A 22,865-nucleotide genomic window follows, 5' to 3' on the forward strand; every position below is an offset into this window, starting at 1 on the left:
ACGCGGACTGAGGCCCATTGACCGCGCGCGCACGCGGGGTAATGGCACCCTCGTGGAGCCAGCAGCGAGAAGAAGGGGGCCCATTGAAAACACGGGCGGGCGGCGGCGGGCCGCCAACCAGACCGCAGTGGCGGCGTCCGCAGGGCGCGCAGAGGGGGGGATAGGGGTTGGGGCGCGGGAGGGGCGGTGGACGACACTAGCGCCAGCGCGGCTGCCCTCGGACTGGGTCCGTTTTTCACGTGAGTTCGCGCGTACCGTTTTAAACCATCACGCGAACTCCGGTCATCCTCTCACAGCCAGGGGCTTTTGGCTCGCCATCCAACAACGACGATAATCGCATCGTGCGCTTTCCAGGTGCGCTTCTGCAGGCCGTCCGCAACACTCTTCCCTCCGATGTGTGGAAGCCAGTGGAGCGATGCACTTTGAAATCTTTATTTAAAACAAATTTTCTTTCGAACTTGCCCTTTGTGTTTAGTTTGTTGTCCTTCCCCCAGCGCCTCCAATTTGCACGGTCAGCTATGTACGGCGCGAAAGAAGTTGAACGTGCGCACGACGTAGGTACGTGTGAACGAAGGCGCGTGCGCGTGCACGGGCGCGCGCCGCCACTGCCCGGCCGGCTGGCTGCGCGCCAGCGTTGTTGTGGCGATCGCACGGGGCCTCCTCACGTGCGTCAAGGCAATTTGGCCCGGAGAGCTGGCAGCCCCTGACTAGCTTATCTGTGCTCGAGCAGAGCGAGGCGTCATGCTGCTCCGCTCGAGCTGTAGCCGCTGTGGCTACGCGCGTACGCTCGGCAAATATTATTATTTATGTGACGCCGGCCGGTCGGCCTGCTCTGAATAGCGCAACGTGTGTGTGTGCGCGCGTGTGTGTGTGTATGTGTGTGGGTTTTTTCCTTCTTTTCCAGAATCTCATTACCTATTGCTTTACGAGAGCCAGTTAAAACAAGTCAAACAGAACCAATGTCAGCATTTAAAATGTAATTATTGCGAGGAGCCATTAGGCTGCAGACCGTTTAACAGAACGTTTTTGTGTATATACATGCGGCATTTGAGAATTACACAAACTAGCAAGGTAGTTTATCTTTAAATTGATGCCTGCAACAAATTGTTGACAGTGAATGATAGCCTTGAAACTTTGCATGGAGCATCAACACTGCTTGTACGTACGTGTACTTGTCAAACGTTGACCTCTCCGCTCTGGGTCAATTAATGCACCTATGCCTACTTTTCAACATTGGCGGTCATAAATGTCGCGGGAAGTGAAAATGTTTCGGGTGCCGCCACTGGCACCGGAGGAAAAACAGACAGGGAATAAATCTGGGCTCTCATAGCAATTGATTAAAGACAATTTTGTATGGGGTGATGTGTGTGAATGCTTCACGGGAATACAATTTATGAGGCCCCGTCCACCCATATGCCAAGTCCCCAGATGAATGTCCAAACAGTGCCAGTTCCCTCAAACCGGTCTTTGATTTTCCTGGCCCCGGCGTTTTTTGCGTGGGCTACTGTGAGCCGGCCGCTGACAGACCACCAAAATGGTGTCTGGCTCGTGGGGTTTGTTTGAATTGTGACGTCTCTATTTGCTTGACCTCACCTTATCCCCCAGTTCAATTCAGACGGGCTCTCCGCAGCACACCCGCGTTTCCCCCTTTTTCCATCGACGCGCCCTGAAAGCCGAGCGTAGCCCCGAGTGAATGCCGTCCGGCGGTATCGGCGTTTGCACAAGGCAGGGCAACGTTGAATGTTGCAGATATCCCATGCCAGGCGGCCGTATCGGAAAAACACATCAAAAGTGCTCGGCTTTCATTTTACAAGATTGTTCGTGAGAGAGACTGAGCGAGTGGGAGAGAGCGAAGTGAGGGGTGGTGGGGGGGGGGAAGAGAGGGTCCGTCACATTAAGCTAATCTTACGTGCCGCTTCAGCTCTGCTCTAACGCAAACAGGATGTGAGAGGAAAAGATGAAAGTTTAGGGCAACGGGACGGATTCAAAGGCCTGAGTGTTGCGTGGACGGGCAGATGGAAAGGTGCCTTAAAAGCACCGCACGAGGGACAGTGCTTCCACGAACCGCGTCCGATGGATGCGTCACGCGGCGCGGACAGCTTTTCTCATGTATAAACCCGGGCTTCACTGGCACGCATTCATCCCCGTGATTCATCAGAGTACACCGCGGTGATCATTGGCATCGCCGTACCTTGAAGGATGTCTTTCAGTGGCTGTTAAGCCGACTGCCATCGTCACGTCGCGTATTTCAGAGATGATTATTTTTCCGCGTGAGTATTTGGCTCGTCGGTGCCGTAAGTTAATTGTTCACATCAGTTGTATTTCTTTAAAACCAGATGAGACCTGAGACCTGAATAACTGAACATTTATTAACGGACTGCTACATTTATCAGAGCACTGTACCAAGAATCCAACAACTTGTATTCCATTCCCAGTTACGTATAACATCAGTGGTGAGTGATACCTGAACCGGTCATGGGTTTCCACTTCAACCTTTGCTAAGCAGCGTGGTGCGGTGTGGTCAAACAACTCAGAATGACCTACATGCCATCGAGAGGCTTTCATCCAGGAGTGGTTTGACAAACAACTGTAGAGTTATTAAGTTGATGCATTTGTGTATTTTGCATGCGGTCATTGTTCTCAAGTGTAGGATTTAGGCACAGATACGGCCACTGAACGGGCCTACTCTTTACCAATGACGTTACAGAATCTCGAATGTCCCCAACCAGGTAGTGGATTAAAGACATCCGACCGTGACCTCGAAGACAAGTGAATCCACGTGTGCTCCTGTGTCGTTTTCGTACAGTCATTTTTATAAACACTAGAATTCTCGTTGACGATGGTGATGACGCTTGCACACCCGCTTGTGGACCCCGTGGCCACGCTTGCCCCACGCGCGTTGTGCGTGTAAGCGGGCGCTTGTGTGTGCACCCGGGCGTGTCAGTGGTCTGGCGTCAAATCCGCGCGGTTACATAAAATGTGATTTGGCTGCCGCCTTTCAGATTTTTAATGTTCAATAATATGACCGCGTGTTTGATTCCCTGAAGTAACCTTCCAGTGGTTGTGGCCAGCCTATGACAACTATAAGCCGCTAGTTTTGAGCCCATTCAAGGATAACAGCTTTTTCACAAGTGCGACAGGATTCGTGGGCAATTGGGATTGGCCCGTGTGGCCGCCTGACTCCTGGCGATTGGTCACCTCGAGTGATATTCTGCTTGTAGCAGCGGTGGCACAGAACAGTGTCTCCCGGTCACAAAGTCGTATTCATTAATTTCAGCAATACGAATGTATTCCGTTGTGTGCGGTAGAAATGTATTTCTGTTCCCTTGTGGGGTATTGAGCTACACTGCGGAGAGCGAGCACGCCCTGAATGAAGCAAACCTGAGTTTGATTCCCAGCCACGATTAACATCAGTGGCAAGCGATATCGGAAACTGATCCTGGATTCTCCATTCACCAGCGTGCACTGACAAGCGTGGCGAAGTTTTTATGCAAGCACAACCCCCGTGACCAATATCGTATTGGGAAGCCTTCATCCAGCAGTGGACCGACAAAAGTTACGTGCATAGTCACAGTTTAGGGATGAAGTGTAGAACATCCCTTCCAAGTATTGAATTTCACAGAGGGCTGTAAATTATTATGCATTATTCTTTTATTGCCCAGCACTGCGTACCATCAAGTTAATGGCTCTAGGCTTCGGGTGCGAGGTTTCTGTGAGCCGGGAGCGAGTGGAAGGGTGGGTTCTTCGTGCAAGCCCGATGTTATTCTTATTCTCTCTCCGGCGAGCGACCAGACACAGCCATTGCAGGATGGTGAACTTCAAACAACGCTGTCAATCCTTTATTTTTTATTAATTTGAAGTTTGTGTTGTTTGAAGACGACCATCCGGCCTTTTGTCTCGTCGCCGCAGTGCCTTGCCCCTGTTTCCGATGGAGCTGCCCTCACTTTGTCAGGGCACGCTAAGCACTTGGTGTGGGTGACGGTTTCCTGCTCCCAGACTAAACGTCGAGACAGAATTACAACCAATGTCGCTCTCCAAAAAGTTTTTTTTTGCAACAGAAACAGGGAATTAACTCGTGTTGTGCAAAGGAGTACTGTATCGGATATCTCCAATTAACTTGTGTAAATGCCCTTGCATACCTATTTGTTTACAAGTGTATATGCTAAATACATTTTATGATTGGCTCGCTCCAGAGCTCCTTCTACTGGTGGTCTTTCCCCCCGGCAGTGATGTGAGCACACAATTGTAGGGATGCACCTTGAACTGTTTATACACGTACAGCTCTTTTGTCAATCCAACAACCTCCCTGTGCCACGCTATTCGTGGGGGTTATTTAGCCCACACTTGACATTGGAGCATAGAAGTAGCATAGAACAATTGATTAATATGCACTTGTCATCATTGAAGTGCAACTTGTGCTTGCATATTTAGACTGGCTCTCAGTTTTGTATCTTACACTCATTACAGTATTCATTGCATTGTGTGATGACGATGATGATGATGAAATAAATTGATTCAACTATGAACATAGATTGTTACACACAACGAACAAGTGTGTAATAATAAATATTTCGTTTGTATTTACTTATTCTTGTATGTGACGTGGGATAGGTTCACGTGGCCCTTGCAGTCACTGTTAGTGGCCACTACAACAACCACAATGGCAAACAAAAAATCCGCTATTTGAATTGAATCGCCTTCCTGAATCAGGGGGGTTATAATCATTACACTTCTTGCATTGTGTATACGTGTTCACGTGACACAAATATGCAGAGCGCATTTGCAGAATATAAACACAACATTGAAATAAGTACTGATGTTTCCAACGGTATTCGTGATAGCGTTAATGACAAACATTTATGCCATTATACTTTAAAGCAAACACGATTTAATTGTATGGCCCTGTGTATTCACATGGCCGAATTTTGTTGTTGTTCAAGTGCTTGTTTGTCCAGTTTAAATATTTAAGCTTTTTTATGGAACATTTAAAGCCAATTTCTGGGAACTGGTGATCTTTTTCAAAAGTAGTAATTTTCTTTGGAGTCAGGGTGTTATTTTTGGATCTCTGATGCACTTGTGTACCCGAGAATTATTACAGGGCTTTTTGAGAGTATTACATTGATGAACTTTTAACCATCTCTCATAGATGCTTACAAAGTATTCGTAAATCAATAGTATTATTTCCAGCAGATTTAAACTTAATTCAAATCCCCCCCCGCCCCTCCCCCAATTAAACCAAAACATCATTGGCATTTAAACAATTGAACGTCTCTTTAAAGCATTGGTTTTTAATGCTTTCTAAAGTGAAGTTGAAAGCGTTTGTGCATTCGCTGGTTCCTTCCATCCGTCTGTCCTTGCTACTGTCTGCAACTGGGAGGCACGATAAACCCGTAAAAGACGATCCCACAGGAATGAGACTTCAGTGTAAAGTTGTGCTGCTGTCGGAGGCGAACGCTGTAGAAAAACTGGCCACGTTGGTCAAAGGGTCGCCCAAAACCAGGAGACCTAAAGCTGTGCGAAAAAGGACCCCACCTCAGTGTCCTGGCTGAAGCGTGCGTTCTCTCTCTGGGCAGAACTGCTATCCCAGCACTGCTGTCTGATTGCGACCTACGGACGTACTGCTTCCTGTGCTCCCTGGCTCGAGCCCTTCCTACGATTGGTTATTCGCAACTGTCTTAATTGGCAAATAGAAGTTATTTATTGACACCTGCTCATGTGCAGTCGCAACAGCGTGGACCTTTTTCTCAATCCGCTGCTGGATGAAGTGCCTCCCCCCACGGCATGTGGGTCATCGAGGTTGTTTTCACTGTACTTCACCACTGTTCGGTGCCAGCGTGTGAATATGGGGACAGAGAAGCATGGTACGGCAATGTGTTTTGCCTCGCTGCCCTACGCTGACCTCTGCTACACTCCCAGTGTAGCCCCACAGCAGCCTATGCATGGTGGTCACCCATCTACGCACTATCTCGGCTAGATCCTGCTTAACTTCTGAGTTCTGAAGAGATCGGGCACAGTCTGGGTGATTTGGTCATCGTACCCCTTATGTATACATTACGCACCTTCGAATGCCTTTGTATTTTTCCAGCTTATTAAAGCCTTGATTTTAAGCAAAAGCACCCAGATTAAGTAAAAGTCGTTCATACAGAGGGCTCATTCAAGGCCAAAAGCAAAGGAAACGTTTCCACACTTGTGGCATAGGTTATCAAAATATTTATCCCACACTGAGAAACTGTTTCTAATATTTTCCAGGTTCCTGCATGGTTTTTTAAAAGTATTAAACAGGTTATAAAGTGTAAATAACACTGATCGCCACATGTGCTGCGCTATTTAAAATCCGGATAAGTTGCCGGAGTTGGGAATTAAACTCGGCATTAAGTGAATTAAATTTTGTGCAAAAACAATACACATCACAGCACAAGATATACCTTTCTCCGTGAAAGCCGGCAAAAAATTATACGCAGAAATAAAAATATTCTCGAATTTAAGCAAAAAGCTAACTGTAGGCGTAATTCAAACAAGCACTTCAAAACGGCCATTGTTGTTCTTGGTGGTGGAGGAACGGGCTGCTCCAATGCCACGCTCCCCCTTATACTTTTATTACTGGTAACGATCCTTTAAATCACTTGCACATGTGCGAGTCAATTACTGCCAGCAATCAACATACCAAAACACATCAGCGTGGCATAATGCGCAATTGTGTCAGCTTTTACAATTTGCCATCAATTTGTTTCCAGATTGCCCCCTTAAAGATGAAAATGAATTCGCGCTCGCGGACGTTTCCCCGCCGTGAAAATGCGGCCCTGAAATCGGCTTTTGGCTAGCCGTCCAGCAAAGACGGTCACCGCATCGCGCGCTTTCAGATGAGCTCCTGCGGCCGTCTGGAACGCTCTTTTAAATCATCATCTAGATTGAAAACTCATCTCTTTATAACTGCTTTTTTGCATTTAGTTTGTTGTTCTTCCCCCGGACCTCCGATTAGCACGGTTGGCAACGTACGGTGTGAAAGAAGTTCAACGTACATATATACATACAAGCGGCGGTGGTGGAGGAGGCTCCCGCTTGCCAGCCGGGGATGGCACCTTTTCAAATGCGCGGCGCGGTTTATGAGATGCGCCGCGGTGGTTAACTACCTCGCCTGGTATGCAGGAGGTCGTTGGTTCGATCCCAATCCTTCCACTTGTTGTATGTTTGGAGTTTGCATGTTCTCGCTGTCTCTCCTCGTGGTCGCGTCGATTTCTCTCCAGTTGCTGCTATCCGGCTGCTATAAATTTACACACGATGATCAGCCACCTCGTTGAGCGTTCATTTGCAGCCAGGCCGCTTCTGAAGAAGAGCTGTATAGCTCAGTGGGCCTTGCCTGGTGAAATAAAAAGTTTACTTTTAGTTTCTAATTTGAGAGATAAACGGCTGGTAATGATTTTTCAGGAGCCGCGTCTTCTTTGATCGGCGGAGGCTCATTGATAGTTGACAATGGCTTGTTTGTTATGAATAAGCTTCAAGCGCTTTTACGTTTTTTGTTACTTGTGGCATTTCGTTCTCTAAAAAAAACTACTTTCCGTAGAGCTTACATAATTGCGTTTTTATGTGTGTGCTTAATGGACGCATAATGTGTTGTTTGGCCTTTTCAATGAGACGTTTTCCATTCCTCGTTGCGCTAATCGTGACTCCTGCTGTTGAAATTTAGTGGGAAAAAAGCTGGAAATGTTTCTTGTTTGCTGCATCCAGTCAAACTATGGCTTTATTGAAACTGCAATTGAAGGTGGAAACAAACACACGCACACACACACGTATTTTCGTTTTGAGTCTTCATGCACCATTTAGATTTCTCAACGGGAGAGGTGCATTCCATGAAATACATGCATGGCCAGCATATACATATAAATATACACTGCGAGCTGCATTCACATGTTTACTTTTCGTAACATTTCATAAACCCGTGCCAAGAAGCACAGCCTACCCCCCCCACCCCCACTTCTGGTTACCATGGGAACCGTACAGATGGTTAATTGATCCGCCGTAGGGGTTCCGTGTAGGGTAATGTGCCCTAAGTAGAGAGTTGCTGTAGTTTTTACGCTTTTGTGAGGGGTGGAGCAGTGGCACGGTGGGTAGTGCAGTGCACTATGAGCCTGCTGTCCTGAATTCAATTGCCTGTCACGTCTAACAATCAGCGGGGTGTCAAATCTCCACTGTTCCTGGGCCTTCCCCTCCACCAGCTTGGAGAAGTGTGGTCAAATAACCCCCGTTACCGGCAATGGCGTGGGGAGTTTTACATCATAGTGAATCGACAAATTGTTGTGAATATACATTATTTTGGGTCGTGTATATGGTCATATTCAGCCATGATCTGTCCACTGCTTGATGAAGGCCTCCAAAAGCAGGCGGTGTCCCTCAGGGTTACGCTGTGAAGCAGCATTCCACCTCTCAGTGAATTGGGAAAAGGCTGTAAATTAAAAGCCCTCATCAGTTGACTCATCTAGATACAAACTGTTTCTTCCTGTATCTAGGGACCAGTTAAATATTTCGCCAAGACCTCTGCGCTCACTCTCTCTCTCTCCGAGACACATTTCAGTCGCATAAGCGCATATTGAGAGATTTATTTTGGGGCATGTAAAAAAATGCAAGTGCTCGGTGACTTGAAGCCAGAGATGGTAGAACACCGCATTGTTCCACGCTGACTCTGCTAGCGTGTGCCCTGTTTGAGTTGGCTGAGTGTCTCGCCTTCCTTAACAAAACTTCCCTTCCATATGAATCGGGGAAGTCACATCTGGAGGGGTCGAGTTTCAGTGCTCGGTAGCCGAGAAAGCCACACAAGCCATGAAATTGTATTAGGCTGTTGCTTGCTTGCCACCTGTCATTAGGTCTGCTGTGAGATAAGTTGTGCTCGAGTGACCTCACTCGTAAGTAGTGAAATGTTTTGAACAAAAGTGGATTGTTCACGCTTTTCGACCAAGGTTGACAGCGTTGATGCATTAGTTCTGTCCGTTCTGTCCGTCTGTCCTTCTGCCTGTGTCTCTGTCATGGGGTTGCTGGGGTGTGACGAGGTGGTGGGGTGATTATAACCTACCAATGTTGGTACTATTTGAGTCAAATAAATGTAATGCCAACTTACGTGGTATACATTAACTGGAGCCTTACATTTGAACTTAAATCATACTTTGAACTACCGTACAAATATTTGCTCTTACAAACCCTGAAAACTTTTCTGAGTAAGAATATTTCAAGAAACAGTTTAAGTCTTTCAGAACTTAATAAAAATAAAAATTATATCACAAAGCATATTTCCTAGTGTTCAGCGGTACACATTTCAAAACACAACCCCTAATGGGCCCCAAAGATCACGTGACAACTCCTTCACCGTGCTTGCGAACTCTAGCCATTCGACAATATTTGCCACGTATTGCCGTGCATTCATTTGAAACGTCTTGCGCAAATCACATTTTTAATGCGCAACAAACGGCCCCATCGCTGTGATTATCTGGAGCGCTGTGGCTCTCCTGTTTACAAAATGCTCACTTGACCGGTCTTGCTCGATGGGGTGCAAGACAAAATAAAACAGACCCCTCTGTGAGCTCCTAACAGCAAACCTGGCTGACATTTAAAAAAGTGGGAAAGCGTACAGTTAATAAAGTCACGTTGCAAGTCGAGAATTCTGAGTTGATGGTAGCAGGTAAATATTTATGCCCAAGATGTTGGGAAAGCTGTCCCATTTTTGCAACGGTCGTCACTTTAAGGACGCGTGGCAGCTCTGGCTAATCGTGAGGTAGCGCCGCTCACGTACGGTTGTTTGTGGCGCCGTCCTCACCGCCCGTCCTTCACCTTGTGAGAGGCTCCTGCATCTTTTGTTTTGTTTAGCGCATGAAAACAAACTATTAAGTTACACCAATTAATTATACGAGTGTATTTTTTGCCAGGTTACAGATTGCCTACATGTGTTCCGTTTTTTTCCAAATACATATACACTTTAGTTCTATGTACTCAAGTGTTTTGCCCGGGTTTCTGATGACGCTTAATGGGTCTGACTTGGCCGGGAACCTACACTAAACAGTAACACAATGCGAGCATTGTAATGCTTGCCGGCCTGTGGAACGCGGGACCGCGAGCAACGTAACGTGCAGCTTTGCTACGAACTCGCAGAACGATCATCCATCATTCGCCGGAAGGACCACCTTTTTCGCGAAGGGCGCGCATCGCACGTAACGATTGTGCTGAGGGGGGCCCCTGTAACCCCTGAACAGAGGGTCACTTGGGGTGAATGCTCATTTGTGGCTCGTACGGGGATTAAGGTCGTTAAAAATCCATGGGTGCGCCCCCCTGCTTGGAGTTGCATTGAAAGAGGAGCGTTGTGGATTATAGAAGATACGCAGGTAAAGTTGACCACTTTGAGTTTTAAGAATAGTAAGTGGGGTCGGGTAGGACACTTTGCTGGAAGGTGTGATGGATGGTGGGCGAAAATAACAACAGAATGCCAGCCAAAGGGTAGCATCCTCCCCCACCCCCCCCCCGCATTAGTATGTCCACCGCAGTGATGTAGCGATGAAATTAACTCGTGTGCAGGTCATAGGTGGATTGTTGCGCCGCATTGTGGAGAGCGGTAGTTGTGGCGGTTAGCGCGCTGCCCTGTAAACCTGGCGGCCCGAGTTCGATTGTCGCTCACGGCCACCGCCAGTGACGATTATCTGGACTGGTCCTAGGCCTCCCATAGGTTGACTCAGCCTCAAATGAGTACCTGGTGCGGTGTGTAGTAAACATCGCCACTGGAGAGACACAGGCGGTCGGGCATGGTGCTGGCCACCCACCCCCGGGGGTCTTAGTTACACCGCATGACCGTGAGAGATGATGACCACTCAAGGAGGCCTTCATCCCTCTTCACTTACCAGCGTGATTTGCGCACGCCAGTCACGGGGAATTTACGACCAAGCCGCTCGATTGTGACCAAGAGGCAAATGACCCAGAATGTTCCCGACCTCATCTCCAGATCTGAAGAGCTAAATAGGATTGAGATTTGCATGGGTGATGACCATTCAAAAATAGGTTGCTTATAGGGATGCGGGGCCATGTGGTAGGGAGGAGAGGGCAGTATATAATAAAATCCATTGTTGGTTTGTATTGTACTTCTCTGATGCATTAATTTGTGCTACCCGCCTTTACCATCGCGTCCCCTTTCCCCCCAGCTTTTGTTGTGATTCAGAGTCATGATTCGATTTATAAATAAATTTCGTTAGGGTCAGCAGGGGCACGTGATCTGATCATATACAACGTACACCGCATGTATTGCTGTATCGTGAGTGAGAAACTACACACGAATCGATGAACCGACCACACTGGGGCTCTGGAATAATGTGTATACCTCCGATATATATGTGCCTGTGTGCGTGTTTGCGTGCGCAGGACGAGTACGCGGCAGATGGCCCTGACGTGGGCTATGGCTCCTTCCACCAGCAGTACTGGGTGGACGGGCGTCTGATCGCCGTGGGTGTCTTGGACATTCTCCCGCGCTGCCTGTCCTCCGTGTACCTCTACTACGACCCCGACTTTGCCTTCCTCTCCATGGGCATCTACTCCGCGCTCAGGTGCGCTGGCGCGGCCCCCGCACCCCCGATGTTACACAGCCTCCTTTCTACCGCAGTGGTAGTCCCCTGTCTTTTGCTCACCCACCAAGCGAAAACAAATTTCTTTAGAACTGCTTGTTGTGTTTAGTTTGTTGTCCTTCACCCGCACCTGCGATTAGCACGGTTGGCTACGTACGGTGCGAAAGAAGTTCAGCACACATGCATATGTGGATGATCGGTTGTGTGTCCACTCAGCCTTTCGCAAATAGTCATATAAGTGCCTTCGGTATGGGTTGAGGAGCGGTGGCGCAGTGGTTTGCGTGCAGCGCTATGAATCTGGCGACCTGGCCACGGCTAACATCGGTGCGGATTGATATGTGAACTGATCCTGGGCCATCGCGCCTTCACCAAGCTGTATTGAAGAGTGTGGTGAAGTATGGTCGAGCAACCCATATGACCGAGACAAGGCATGGGGGGCCTTCATCCAGCAGTGGATTGACAAAGGGCTGCAAGTAAGTGTAAGCATAGGTCATACATTAACCCTACTACCACTTCACCTGGAGTATCAGAGTTTGTTGCGTCTTTGCGGTGCTTTATCACTTTAGTTTATCTGACTGCAATGCCTGCCAAGTGTTCACAATGATTGCGTCTTAATGGTGCAATGCACAATGCATTATTCATACACCTAAAGTGTATTCCGCTGTGGACTAGTATTGATCGCCTTGCCTATTTATTGCAACACTTTGTGAACATAGTCGGTGCTTGGATTCTAGCGATAAAATCCATTTGTTTGCACGGGTTTTTTGTGCTCAAAGTATACTGTGCGGGCTCACAACAGAATTATCGTGAAATTGATGTGAACAGCAAAAAATGATGAAGTATCAAATTACGTTCGCATCTGATTTCAATAATGAGAAGTTGGAAGTTAATTGCGTGCGTTTACCCTGGAGACTGGTTCACCACAGTGTTTGGTAGCTCCCTACGCATGCATTGGAACATTTCGTCATTCCCTGATTGATCTATTTGCTTCAGATTTCCCCAGTGCAATCAACTAACGAGGCTTTTGCAGTGCATTAAAGGGGTTCCCTAATTTAACATTTCCTTTGCTTAAGATTCTCGATGTTTTTTAACGACTAAACTAAAAAAATCCACCCAAAGGGATGTCTTTATAATTCTGCTCTGAAAAACCCAACACTTATCAAACAGGTATTTTGGAGATCTGTAAGGCTGTGGCCACAACACTGCTGCATCTGTGACTTATATTGGGGTCCCTGTATGTCACCCCTGTAGGACTTTCTGAGTATTCACACACCATGATTGAAAGCTCTGCTGAGAGCAATTCATACAACTGAAACCGATACGGAATTTGCCATTATTTGCCAATGCTCCTGGAAAACATTGGTTCGGAAGGCGAATTATTCTACTCTCTTATAACCCACAGTGGAACGGTGGTGCAGCAATTAGCGTGTTGAACCATGAACTCACCGACCCAAGTTCACTTCCCGCTCACGGTTAACCTCAGTGGCAAGTCGTATATCTGAACCGGTCCTGGGGCTTCCCGCCCCACCCTTCACTATCCCAGCTGAGCAGTGTGATGAGGTGTAGTCAAACAATGCTGACGACTAGAAATGGCATGGGCAGGCTCTAATCCAGCAGTGGAATGACAAAAAGCTGCTCATTATAATCCACAGTCTACCACGATAGTATGTAATACTTGATTAAGTATTTGAATGCACGCACAAATACTTTTTAATTCCGCGTATTGCTTAACTTTGAACACTATCGCAAGGCTTTGAATAGCCACCCGTCTGTCCGTGTGTTGACGTCCTCAAAATCACGTAATCAAACGGAGCACATGCGGCGTGGACAACCTGGAATATTAAACCGAGCGGTGTCCGTATAGCAGTGTACCAGATGGCGCAGCCGCTTGTCTGCTCGTGCTGTGGAGTGGCCCAGCTGTGCCGCTCACTGCTTTTACATTAACCCTCAAGTGCCACCAACCGGCTAATGGAGACACTCGAGTTGTTTTAGTGTCCTTTTGTTTGGCCACATTCCAGAGCCGCTGTGCGGTGGCTTGATAGCAGGCGTGCCGCCCTGCCCATTGCACGCCCGCTCGCTCGCTCGCCCGCTTTGGCGCGTGCGGGAGATGCCCTTCCAAGCATAACACTGGTCAACAAAACAAAATTCTGGCCTGGACTTTTGCAGCTGTTTTAGACTAATTTCAGGGTGCTGATTCCAAATCTGATCTCAGATTTGCCCTATCACATCTCATTTTTATGCTATCGGCATACCACATTTTCATTGATTTTACCCGAAATTAACTCTGTCGCTTATGATTGCAAGTTGTTGCGAGTCAGTGACTGCTTTATTTATAAAATATGGTGCTGTATTTTTAGGATGCTGTGTTTATAATATCATTTTATGTAGATATCCACATTTATTTAATATTTTTATTCTGCAGTTTTTATTGAAAATGTAATATTTGATATGCCAGATTTGGAACCAGCACCCCAAAATTACCTTAAAACCGTTGGAATACCTTATGCCAAAAGAAGTGTGTTGACCAGTGTTATCGGAGGCCGTGGCACATGGCAACGCGCTCCCCAGAGCTTCGTTGAGAAGATGCCGTGGTCAATATAGGATTTAAATAATTAAGCATATGATTAGGTTATGGTGTCTCTAAATGGGAAAACAAATTAGTTCTGGAGGAAATGTGTGAAATGTTATTTTTCTGTCCCATCAGCCAGCTCGCTAACTGAAATTTACATGAAATATTAAAAATGTTTAACGGCTCTGGTTTATTAAATCTACTGTCATCTGTCCGGTACAATGTGTATATTCCCGGCAAGATGTTCTCTGGAAAAAGGCGTGTTTATGATTTAGCTATTCCCTGTTATAAGTAATCGTTATTTATCAACGTTAATAAAAAAAAATTCCCTGAGTACTGGGCATCTAACGATTTCCCTTCCACCTCCCCCCACACCAGCGTGCCGTGTAGCTCTCCGATGTGTATTCTGCTTCTACCGCTTATCATTCAGCGTGATGTGCGGTCGTGTTCCCGGTGAGCGCGCTGTGTGACGAACCTGGCAACCTGCATTCGATTCCCGCTCAAGGCCAACAGAAGACGATTATCTGAACTGTTCCCGGGCCTCCCCTAGGTTAATATTTGTGTCCGTGGTTAAATCAGGAGCCTACGTGCTTATATTAGGTTTTAGAATCGCGTGAGTTATTTACTTGCTTGCCTTATAAGTGTCAATTATTCTTCAAATGAGTACTCATGTGTAAACCGTAACTAGGGAGACAAAGGCAGTCGTGCGTGCTGCTGGCCACCCACCCCCTCGTGTGCCGTGTCGCCCTTTATAGATACTCACTAGCAGCACTTGCCCCAAAAGTCTGTTAAGTCTATACGGCGGGGGGGGGGGTGGGGGAAGCTTTGTCTTGTCTTTGTTCGACAAACTCCACTCGGTGTAACTCGAAAACTAACCGGAGCGCTGTAGCGCACAGCCAACCGACCGTGGAGACCTCTGCAGAGTTCGCTTGCTTCACCCAAACTTCTCTTGTTGTTGTCGGTCTTGTTTTGTTCGATGCAGAGAGGTGGCGTTCACACGGCAGCTGTACACGCAGGCGCCGGCACTCCGCTACTACTACATGGGCTTTTACATCCATTCCTGCCCCAAGATGAGATACAAGGTGAACTCAGCTCTTTGTCTGTTGTTGAATCCGCCAAATTATACAAGGGGCGCAAAATTGCAGAGGAGAGGCGGTAAGCGGCTCAAAAAAGCGTGCATATTATCCATCATTGACATCATCGTCATCACTATTCAGTTATTTAAATGTGCCTAGCTTTCAGATTACGTCTCGAGAACATGAACGTTAAATTTCGATTGAAAGCTTTCGTGACGGCAGGGATTCATATTGTTGGTTCTTTCGGTAAAGTCACGTAGAAGAGAAATAATAAAATAATAAAAATAAAACAAAAACATTCTCACGACATTTCGATTGCAACACAAGCAATCATCATCAGGTGTGAAAACCACAGCAAAAAAAATTCTTGCTTTGGTTTTCACACCTGATGATGATTAATTGTGTTGCAATCGAAACGTCGTGAGAATTGTATTGTTTTATTTGTATTATTTCCCTTCTACGTGACTTTACCGAAATCATCATCAGGTGTGAAAACCAGAGCAAAAACATTTTCTTGCTTTGGTTTTCACACCTGATGATGATTGCCTGTGTTGCAATCGAAACGTCGTGAGAATTGTATTGTTTTATTTTTATTATTTTATTGTTTCCCTTCTACGTGACTTTACCGAAAGAACCAATCATAACATGAACGTTGTACAGGGATGAGCAATGCGGGGCGTGAACCTTGACTGGTGAGAGCGGGGGAGAAATAGTTCTCTCGCCTTGGAGTGGGAAACAATTGCCCGCCGTGCGATATTTTACTGTTCGTCACCACTAGGGGTCGCTTGGTGCATCCAATCGTAAATCAAACCCGCAGATTTGGCCCTATATGGGTCCGGTGGGGTGGCCGTTCCGCATTTAACTCGAGAATCAACAGTAGTAGTCCGAGGCGATCACTCCCTGTGTGCAAGGCCTCGGTGTCGTCTCGCCACCGAATGCATTGTATTCGGCGTTCAATGTTAAGGAAATACAGACGTGCGAGTTTATTGAATGGAATCAAAAATGGCCTTTTGCACGTCCTGGACGTTCACAACGCCTTAGTTGGAGTGTTTAAAACTCTACAGTAGGTCCGCCTAAAAAAGGTCAGGCCTGTTTATCCAAGTTGGAGTGGATCAGAGTGTGTTTGTTCTCACTAAGCAAGCATATTTTTAACTTGAAGAAATTGAATCCCCGGCAAGTCATGAACTCTGGCTTTAAATAGGTTATTTATCCTTTCCTTTACCGAGAGGATATTGCAGCTACTCGCGCCGATTTTTATCTCGAAAGCTTTTAAAGGATTTAATTATTTTTACACTTTCTCCACTGTGTACTGCGGAATACAGTGTATCACATTGTGTGTGCGGTGTAAAAAAAACCAAACCGCGGCGCCTTTACGAGCAGGGAGACGTTTTCGCTGTTTAACGTGTGGGCTGCAGAGCACAAGACGACCACATAAAAATAGTGCAAATGTGAGCTCGGGCATCACTCGGCCACCCTCCATGGTACACGCTGCACGCCACATCGCCCCACCGCCTTCTGTGGCCACACGCTGCCCACCACATTGCCCGGCCACCTTCCGTGGCACACTCTGTGCCCGCCACATCGCCTGCCCGCCTTCCGTGGCACACACTGACCGCCACATCGAACGGTCCCTACGCTTGAATATTCGCTCGTAATTCCGCAGCGGTAAGCGGCAGGCTCCGGCGCAACCCTAAAGTGCAAGGCAAATATGAAGTAAGATGCAGCTCTCATGCGTGGACATGTGGCTTTGGCGTGAGAGCTTGACTGTATGCCTGCCACGCGCTACAAAGGGGGCCATTGTACCTAGGCCTTTGCGTATTTTGGCGAGCAAGTGGCGCATTTTGAGTAATTGCCACCCGCCCATCAAGCATGAAGGCTGCGAGGATGTGTGCACAGCACGGATTCATGGGCGGGGGGGGGGGGGTGCTGATTTGTTCAGTGTGAAAATCATACGTGCTTATTGTATCATGAATATATAGTTTCAGGGTGGTATTCATTTGTTTTAACTCACCGATGGTGATTATTATTATTAATGATCATCAAAATTCACGACCACAGATGAAAGGATGCGCTTTAGCCGTAGAGAATATTAGAATTTTCTTTCATACAAATTAATTTTTTCGAGCGACAAAAAATATTTTCCAAATAGTTTTAAGAACAAATGCCAGTGGCAATGCAATTTTGAGGGACGGATTTGTGGAGATTGCGTGTTCTGTTTGAGCTATGGCAATCTCTGTGGCCTTAAAAAAAACCCAGAGGCCGGTTCCGCGGTGTACAGGGTCGGGTCAGTGACCCGAGCACCGGGGGGAGAACCCAGGAATGCCGACCTGGTTGCCCGGCAAACCTTGACATTGCCACGTCTGGCCAGCTAATGGGACGAGGGTCAGCTACTTTTACTCGGCGGTCAGTGTCTGCGTGTCTGCGAGCCGTCTCCGGAGCTGCAACCTGATTAGCCCTGGCACGGAGGCGGCGCTCGCCGTGGCATCTGTGGTGATGCAGTGAAAGGGCAGCGGTGGCTTTTCTGCGAGGATGGGTGGGTGGCTGGGGGGCCGGCTCGGATGAGCTTAGCTCACTCGATCCATCCACTCCGTCTTGTCTATGTGACATCGCCGCTTGACAAGCAAATGGGCGACGCCTTGTTTACATTTTCAGTTTTTTTGGGTGTAATCTTGTATGGGTGTGATAAAGGGCTCTTTTTTTTATAAGTTAGGCTTTGTTTTGGAATGTTTACATTGAACACAGGGGTGCGACGTGCTTTGCCCATAAAATTATTTTTGATTGCATCTGTCTTGTGAAAAAATTATCCGCCAGCCTGTGTAATTGCAAGCTGTGCAGAGATTTCATTAAATTGTCTTTCAAAATAATGTTCACATTGAATTTGAAACACACGTCAATGTAAATTTCAGTGTTACTGTACAAAGTTGTATCAAATGCTTAATTATTTAGTTATACCTTTGAGCTCTCCACCAGCTGCGGGTGGGTGTTTAATTTATAATCCAACGTTGGATGCGAAACGTGTCGAACCCTGCTTCTACAAAAGGGGCGGCACGTCAGACAAACACAGCCCCGGGCCATTGAAATATATATTCCTTCAAAGTAAAGCCAACTGATTCTGATAACCTCATCTCATATCACTCTGCCGCTTCACCCGAGCTACCGGTCTCTTTCACGTCCCCATATCACCCGTGAAGCCGGCCCACCGCTCGCGCTGTTCCCTCCCGTTCTGCTGGAAACGTTCACACTGCCCCCGGACCGGCCGTCCATTGTGCAGGGCGATGAGATTTATAAACAGAGACGGCAGATTATGCCCTTGTCGCGGCACAGCTGGATGGCTTTAAGGAACGGGGCAGGGTGAAATTAGGTGGCGAGCGGTTCTGCTGCACCTGGGTTATTTTTTGTCTTGGCTATGTGGGCTACCTCTCGTCCGCTGACCCTTTTGGCGATCGTGTGATGGAATTCAAGCTACAAGGTTGTCTGCGCTGTCCTCCCCGGTTGGTTCTGCCCCGCTGTGCGTTTGCGTTGCGTACGTGACCAGACTGCACAGCCGCACGCGGATGTTTGTCCAGAAGGCTGGCCCATTTGGATTGCTCTATTAGTGGACACCTTGGTAATGGTATTTCAGTCAATGTCTGAAAAGGGTCTGCTCTCTTAATACATCCCAAGGAACCCAATTAACTTGGCTTATCAGTCTTCAACCATAGTTTCAGGATGGGCAGACTGAGTTTAATGGGTTTTTTTATTTTCAGGTTATTTTTGGGTACATGTATTGCGCAGTCATTTAGAAAACTGCCCTATGAACCCGGCGACCCGAGTTCAATTCCCCGCGATGGTTAACATCAGTGGTGAGTGATATCTGAACCGGTCCTGGGTTCCCTCTTCGCTGGCCTGCATTGACCAACCCGACAAAGGATGGTAAGACAACCTCTATAATCAACAAGGTGTGGGAAGGTCTTCATCAAGCAGTGTTATAACAAAAGGCAGAAGTTTATGACAACTAATTTTTTTATCGCATCCTTGGAATTACATTGAGAGGCGGAAAGATGAACACATGGATTAGAGAGCATGCGTGTGTTAAAGACATCAATCAAACTGTTAAGAAAAGTAAGTGGGCTTTTTGCAGGAGGTGTCTCGTAGGGACGATGGATTAATGGTCAAAATCGTGATGGAGTGGCAGCCAAGGAATGGAATGCGTCCGAGTGGACGTGCATTGAGGGGATGGAGCGATGAGATCGGCTCGTGTGCAGGTGCGAGGTGGATTGTCACATCGCGTGATCGTAGGGGTGTCGGTGCCTTGGGGGAGGCCTTCATCCAGCAGTGGATTGACCATGGCTGATGATGAAGAGTATTATGTTTCTCCTTGGCTAACTTAGCATTTCCACATTCGAAAAGTTTAAACGCAAAACTTTGTCCGGCAGCGAGTAAAAAAAAAAATCAAAGGCGACAAAACACTTTGTGCACCTAATTGGGTGTTCTCGACGACTTGAATCGCCTGTGACTCGGCTTTAGCCACCGGAACCGAGCGCCACGTTGTTAATCTTTGGTTGTGCGGCTACACAATTGGAGATGGCGTCGGGTGCGGAAGGCACATGTGCCAGGTGCTCAGGAAGCGTGACCCGGCGGCCCCGCAGGATGTGAACCGTTGTGCCAAGAGATCACGGCTTGAAGTCCCGCACGCCAACGCCTGTACCAAAAAACCTGGTCAAATGAGAAGCAGCCTCGCTGTACAAGGGATGCCTCCACGGTGTAATGGTTAGCACATTGGATGCTTAGCACTTTTGATTCGCAAAGCCACGGGGCGCCGGTTGGATTCAATCTCCTGGCGTGGCAGTGGATAAACCGGTGCAGGTTTCTTAACCCCCCCCCACCCCCCCGCAATATAAAATGGGTTCGCAATAGTTAGTCGATCGGCAGGTTTTGTGCGGCGGGTCAAAGAGTGGTTACTCCCAGCTCTTCCGAGGCATTTGGTCAGCATGGCAGAGTTAGGCGAAACACTATCTAGAGGAGGCCTGTCTCCCACTGGTGGCGTGGGCAAGCTTTTTGCTGGGGCTACACCGCCCCCTCTGCCCAGTGATACACCAGCCAGACAAAGCTACAGATCGTCCAGCACTCAGTCTCCATCGACGCTGAGCCGCAGCTTGCCCGTCCGTGGCCTGCATGTGCAGTTTTATGAATGGGGTGTTGTGCGCACGACCCAACAATTGGAAAAAAAGCTATCGATTCAGGTTCGCTCGGTTGGCCCATGGAATTAGATTGCATGCTAGATTGCAGGGGTGAGCTAATTTTGCGTGAAAATCTGCTGTGGGTGGAGGGGTGGGCGTGTGCGGGGGGGGTGAGAGCAGCCCGCAATTTTTGCCAGGTACGGGTGTGCCCTTTGACCTCGGCTCTCTGCTGACGGGCCAGAGTTGAGACCCAGAAATGTGGCAGGCCTGGGCGAAGGGTGATGCCCTCGGTGTCTGGCTGCCTTGCTCGCGTCTCTCAGGAGGTAGCCCACGTGCACGCAGATGCCTTCTCGGCGAAATTGCTTCCTCGTTTTATTTCTTATTTCTTCTGGATTTGTGTCAAAACCGAACATTTCAGACTGCAAGTCTAGCTTTGGAATTTGAAATCACTGCAGTTAATATTTATATATGAGTATTTACAACTAACCTTTGTGGGGGCAGGGTGGGGTGGAGGTCTTCATCCAGTAGTGAGTAAATCATTACTGTTGCTGCTGCAGCTCATGATGATGATGAGTATTTATAGTGGCAATTACTGGGGAAATCCACGTTCCCTCCGTTGACTTCTATTTATTTCAACATTTCTGTTAACCCAAATGGCTGTCGCAAATGGTTCGCGTAATTTAGACTAAGACATTTTATTATTTGGAGAGGCTGCGGAATCGGTACAATGCTTCCATTATGAATTCAAATTGCAATTTGTGCCGGAGCTAAAACTTGAGCGCTGCCATTCATTTTTTGCACCTGGCATTGCTTCCACGGTGGGTTTACAGGACTTCTGCAAATCTGGCATTGCCTGGCACTGTCTCTCGACTCCGGTGTCAGGTCTCGTGAACCCCAGTTGGGAGGTTGTCGTACAATACACTACAATTGGATTCATCATCAGCAGCAGCAGCTGATATGGTCAATCCACTGCTGGATTAATGTCTCCCCAAGTTGCCGCCACCAATCACGATCGTGCGATGTATTAATCCACCCAGCACCTTCACGCGGGCTGATTTATCTAGTTTGTGTGGATTCGTATATCGTCTAAATACCAACCGCATCTCGCGACGAACTTGTGAGTGCGAACGTGTCCGTGTGATGAAAGGTTTTGGCGAATTGTCCTTTTCCGTTGCTCTTCTTTTCCCCTTTGAAGCACGGGCATTTTCATCAACTCTATGAGATGTCCATAATAGAGGACTATGAGATGTGTTGTGCGTAACAAGTGGCAATATCTGAATGTGTGGCTTAAAGTGAAAGTTCTCTTGGGCACGGAGAAAGGATTACTATCTTTAGGATCTCAGAAGAGCTCGTAATGCCCAGCTGCTTTGCACCGTCCTGGGCTGTGGGAACATTGCCAAGTAGTGGTCAGCCCTTTGTGCGCTTTCAAAAAAAAACAGATTTTTTTTTATCAGAGCGGTTGTTATTATTTCAGAGATAACACAGAGCCGGCAACGTTGTTGTTCCGATAAGCTGATCGCCAAGTAATGAGTTTTAGAGAGCCCCGGCAGAGATGTTTGGTGACAGCTTCTTGTGTTCGCTTGATAAGATGTTTTTTTGTTGTTGTTTTGGTCAATATTTAAACTTAGTAGATTTGGTGAACAGACCCTCTCTTCTCGCAGGTGTGCGTCAAGCTTATTTGCATGATAATTTGAAGACGCAATTTTTCTTCAACCTCCTTTTTGGTCTCTGACAGTTGGGCGCCTGGTGAAACTGTCAGAGACGTCGTTACGAAAACAGACGCCAGTTACAACGTTTCTCTTTGGGTTTTTATATCTGAATAAGGGGCTATGAGCAACGTTACGTGCCTCTTATCCTGCGCGCGGGAAAACGCGCCCTCACTTGTTAGTTTATAAAACAACAAAAGCCAAATTGTGTTCGTGTGAAATGAATATTGTTTGCAATATGAGTAATGTGAAACGCGTGTGTTTTTCCAATACCTTTTCCAATGCTCGCTCGCGCGCGCGCGTGTGTGCGTGCGCGTGCATGCGAAGTGCATGCACAAACAGCCGTGCATTCAAGTTTCAGGGTGTTTTGAAAGCTGTGTTTTATTTTGTGCCACTCGCGTTCTTTTTGAACATAATAATAATATACCTGGGGCCGTATCGACTCATTTTGCACTGCGCCCAAATGTAGACCGGCTAGAGGTGGGCACTTTGCGTCGCTGGCAAATGTGTTTCTTAATAATTTTATTCGCGACCGGGTTTTGACAACTTCCTTTATTCCACTTGACTTGAGTATTTCTGTACCATTTATTTATTTAAATCAATACCAGTAGCATTTGGTTTCCCTTTATTTGATATAAAAAAAAACCAAGCCGCACAGTGAAACGAAACGTGCACTTCGCGTCCACGTTTAAGGGATTATTGTTTGTTTTGTAACACGTGTGCTTTGTTTTTTTGTCTTGTACAGAAGCCAGTTAATGTCACATTAC

At 47.2% G+C, this 22,865-nt stretch overlaps 1 protein-coding gene across 3 annotated transcripts in view; it reads left to right on the forward strand.

Moving 5' to 3' along the window:
• Nucleotides 1–22,865, forward strand: part of ATE1 (arginyltransferase 1) — a 95,272-nt gene that overhangs the window by 38,984 nt on the left and 33,423 nt on the right. For all 3 annotated transcript variants that reach the window (XM_078855369.1, XM_078855370.1, XM_078855371.1), the window contains exons 9-10: nt 11,389–11,570; nt 15,140–15,239. In XM_078855369.1, the coding sequence (XP_078711495.1) occupies nt 11,389–11,570; nt 15,140–15,239 (282 nt within the window). The remainder of the gene's footprint in view (nt 1–11,388; nt 11,571–15,139; nt 15,240–22,865) is intronic.

This window comes from Lampetra fluviatilis, chromosome 4 (assembly GCF_964198595.1).
Source record: "Lampetra fluviatilis chromosome 4, kcLamFluv1.1, whole genome shotgun sequence".
In the NCBI taxonomy this organism is placed as follows: Eukaryota; Metazoa; Chordata; class Hyperoartia; order Petromyzontiformes; family Petromyzontidae; genus Lampetra; species Lampetra fluviatilis.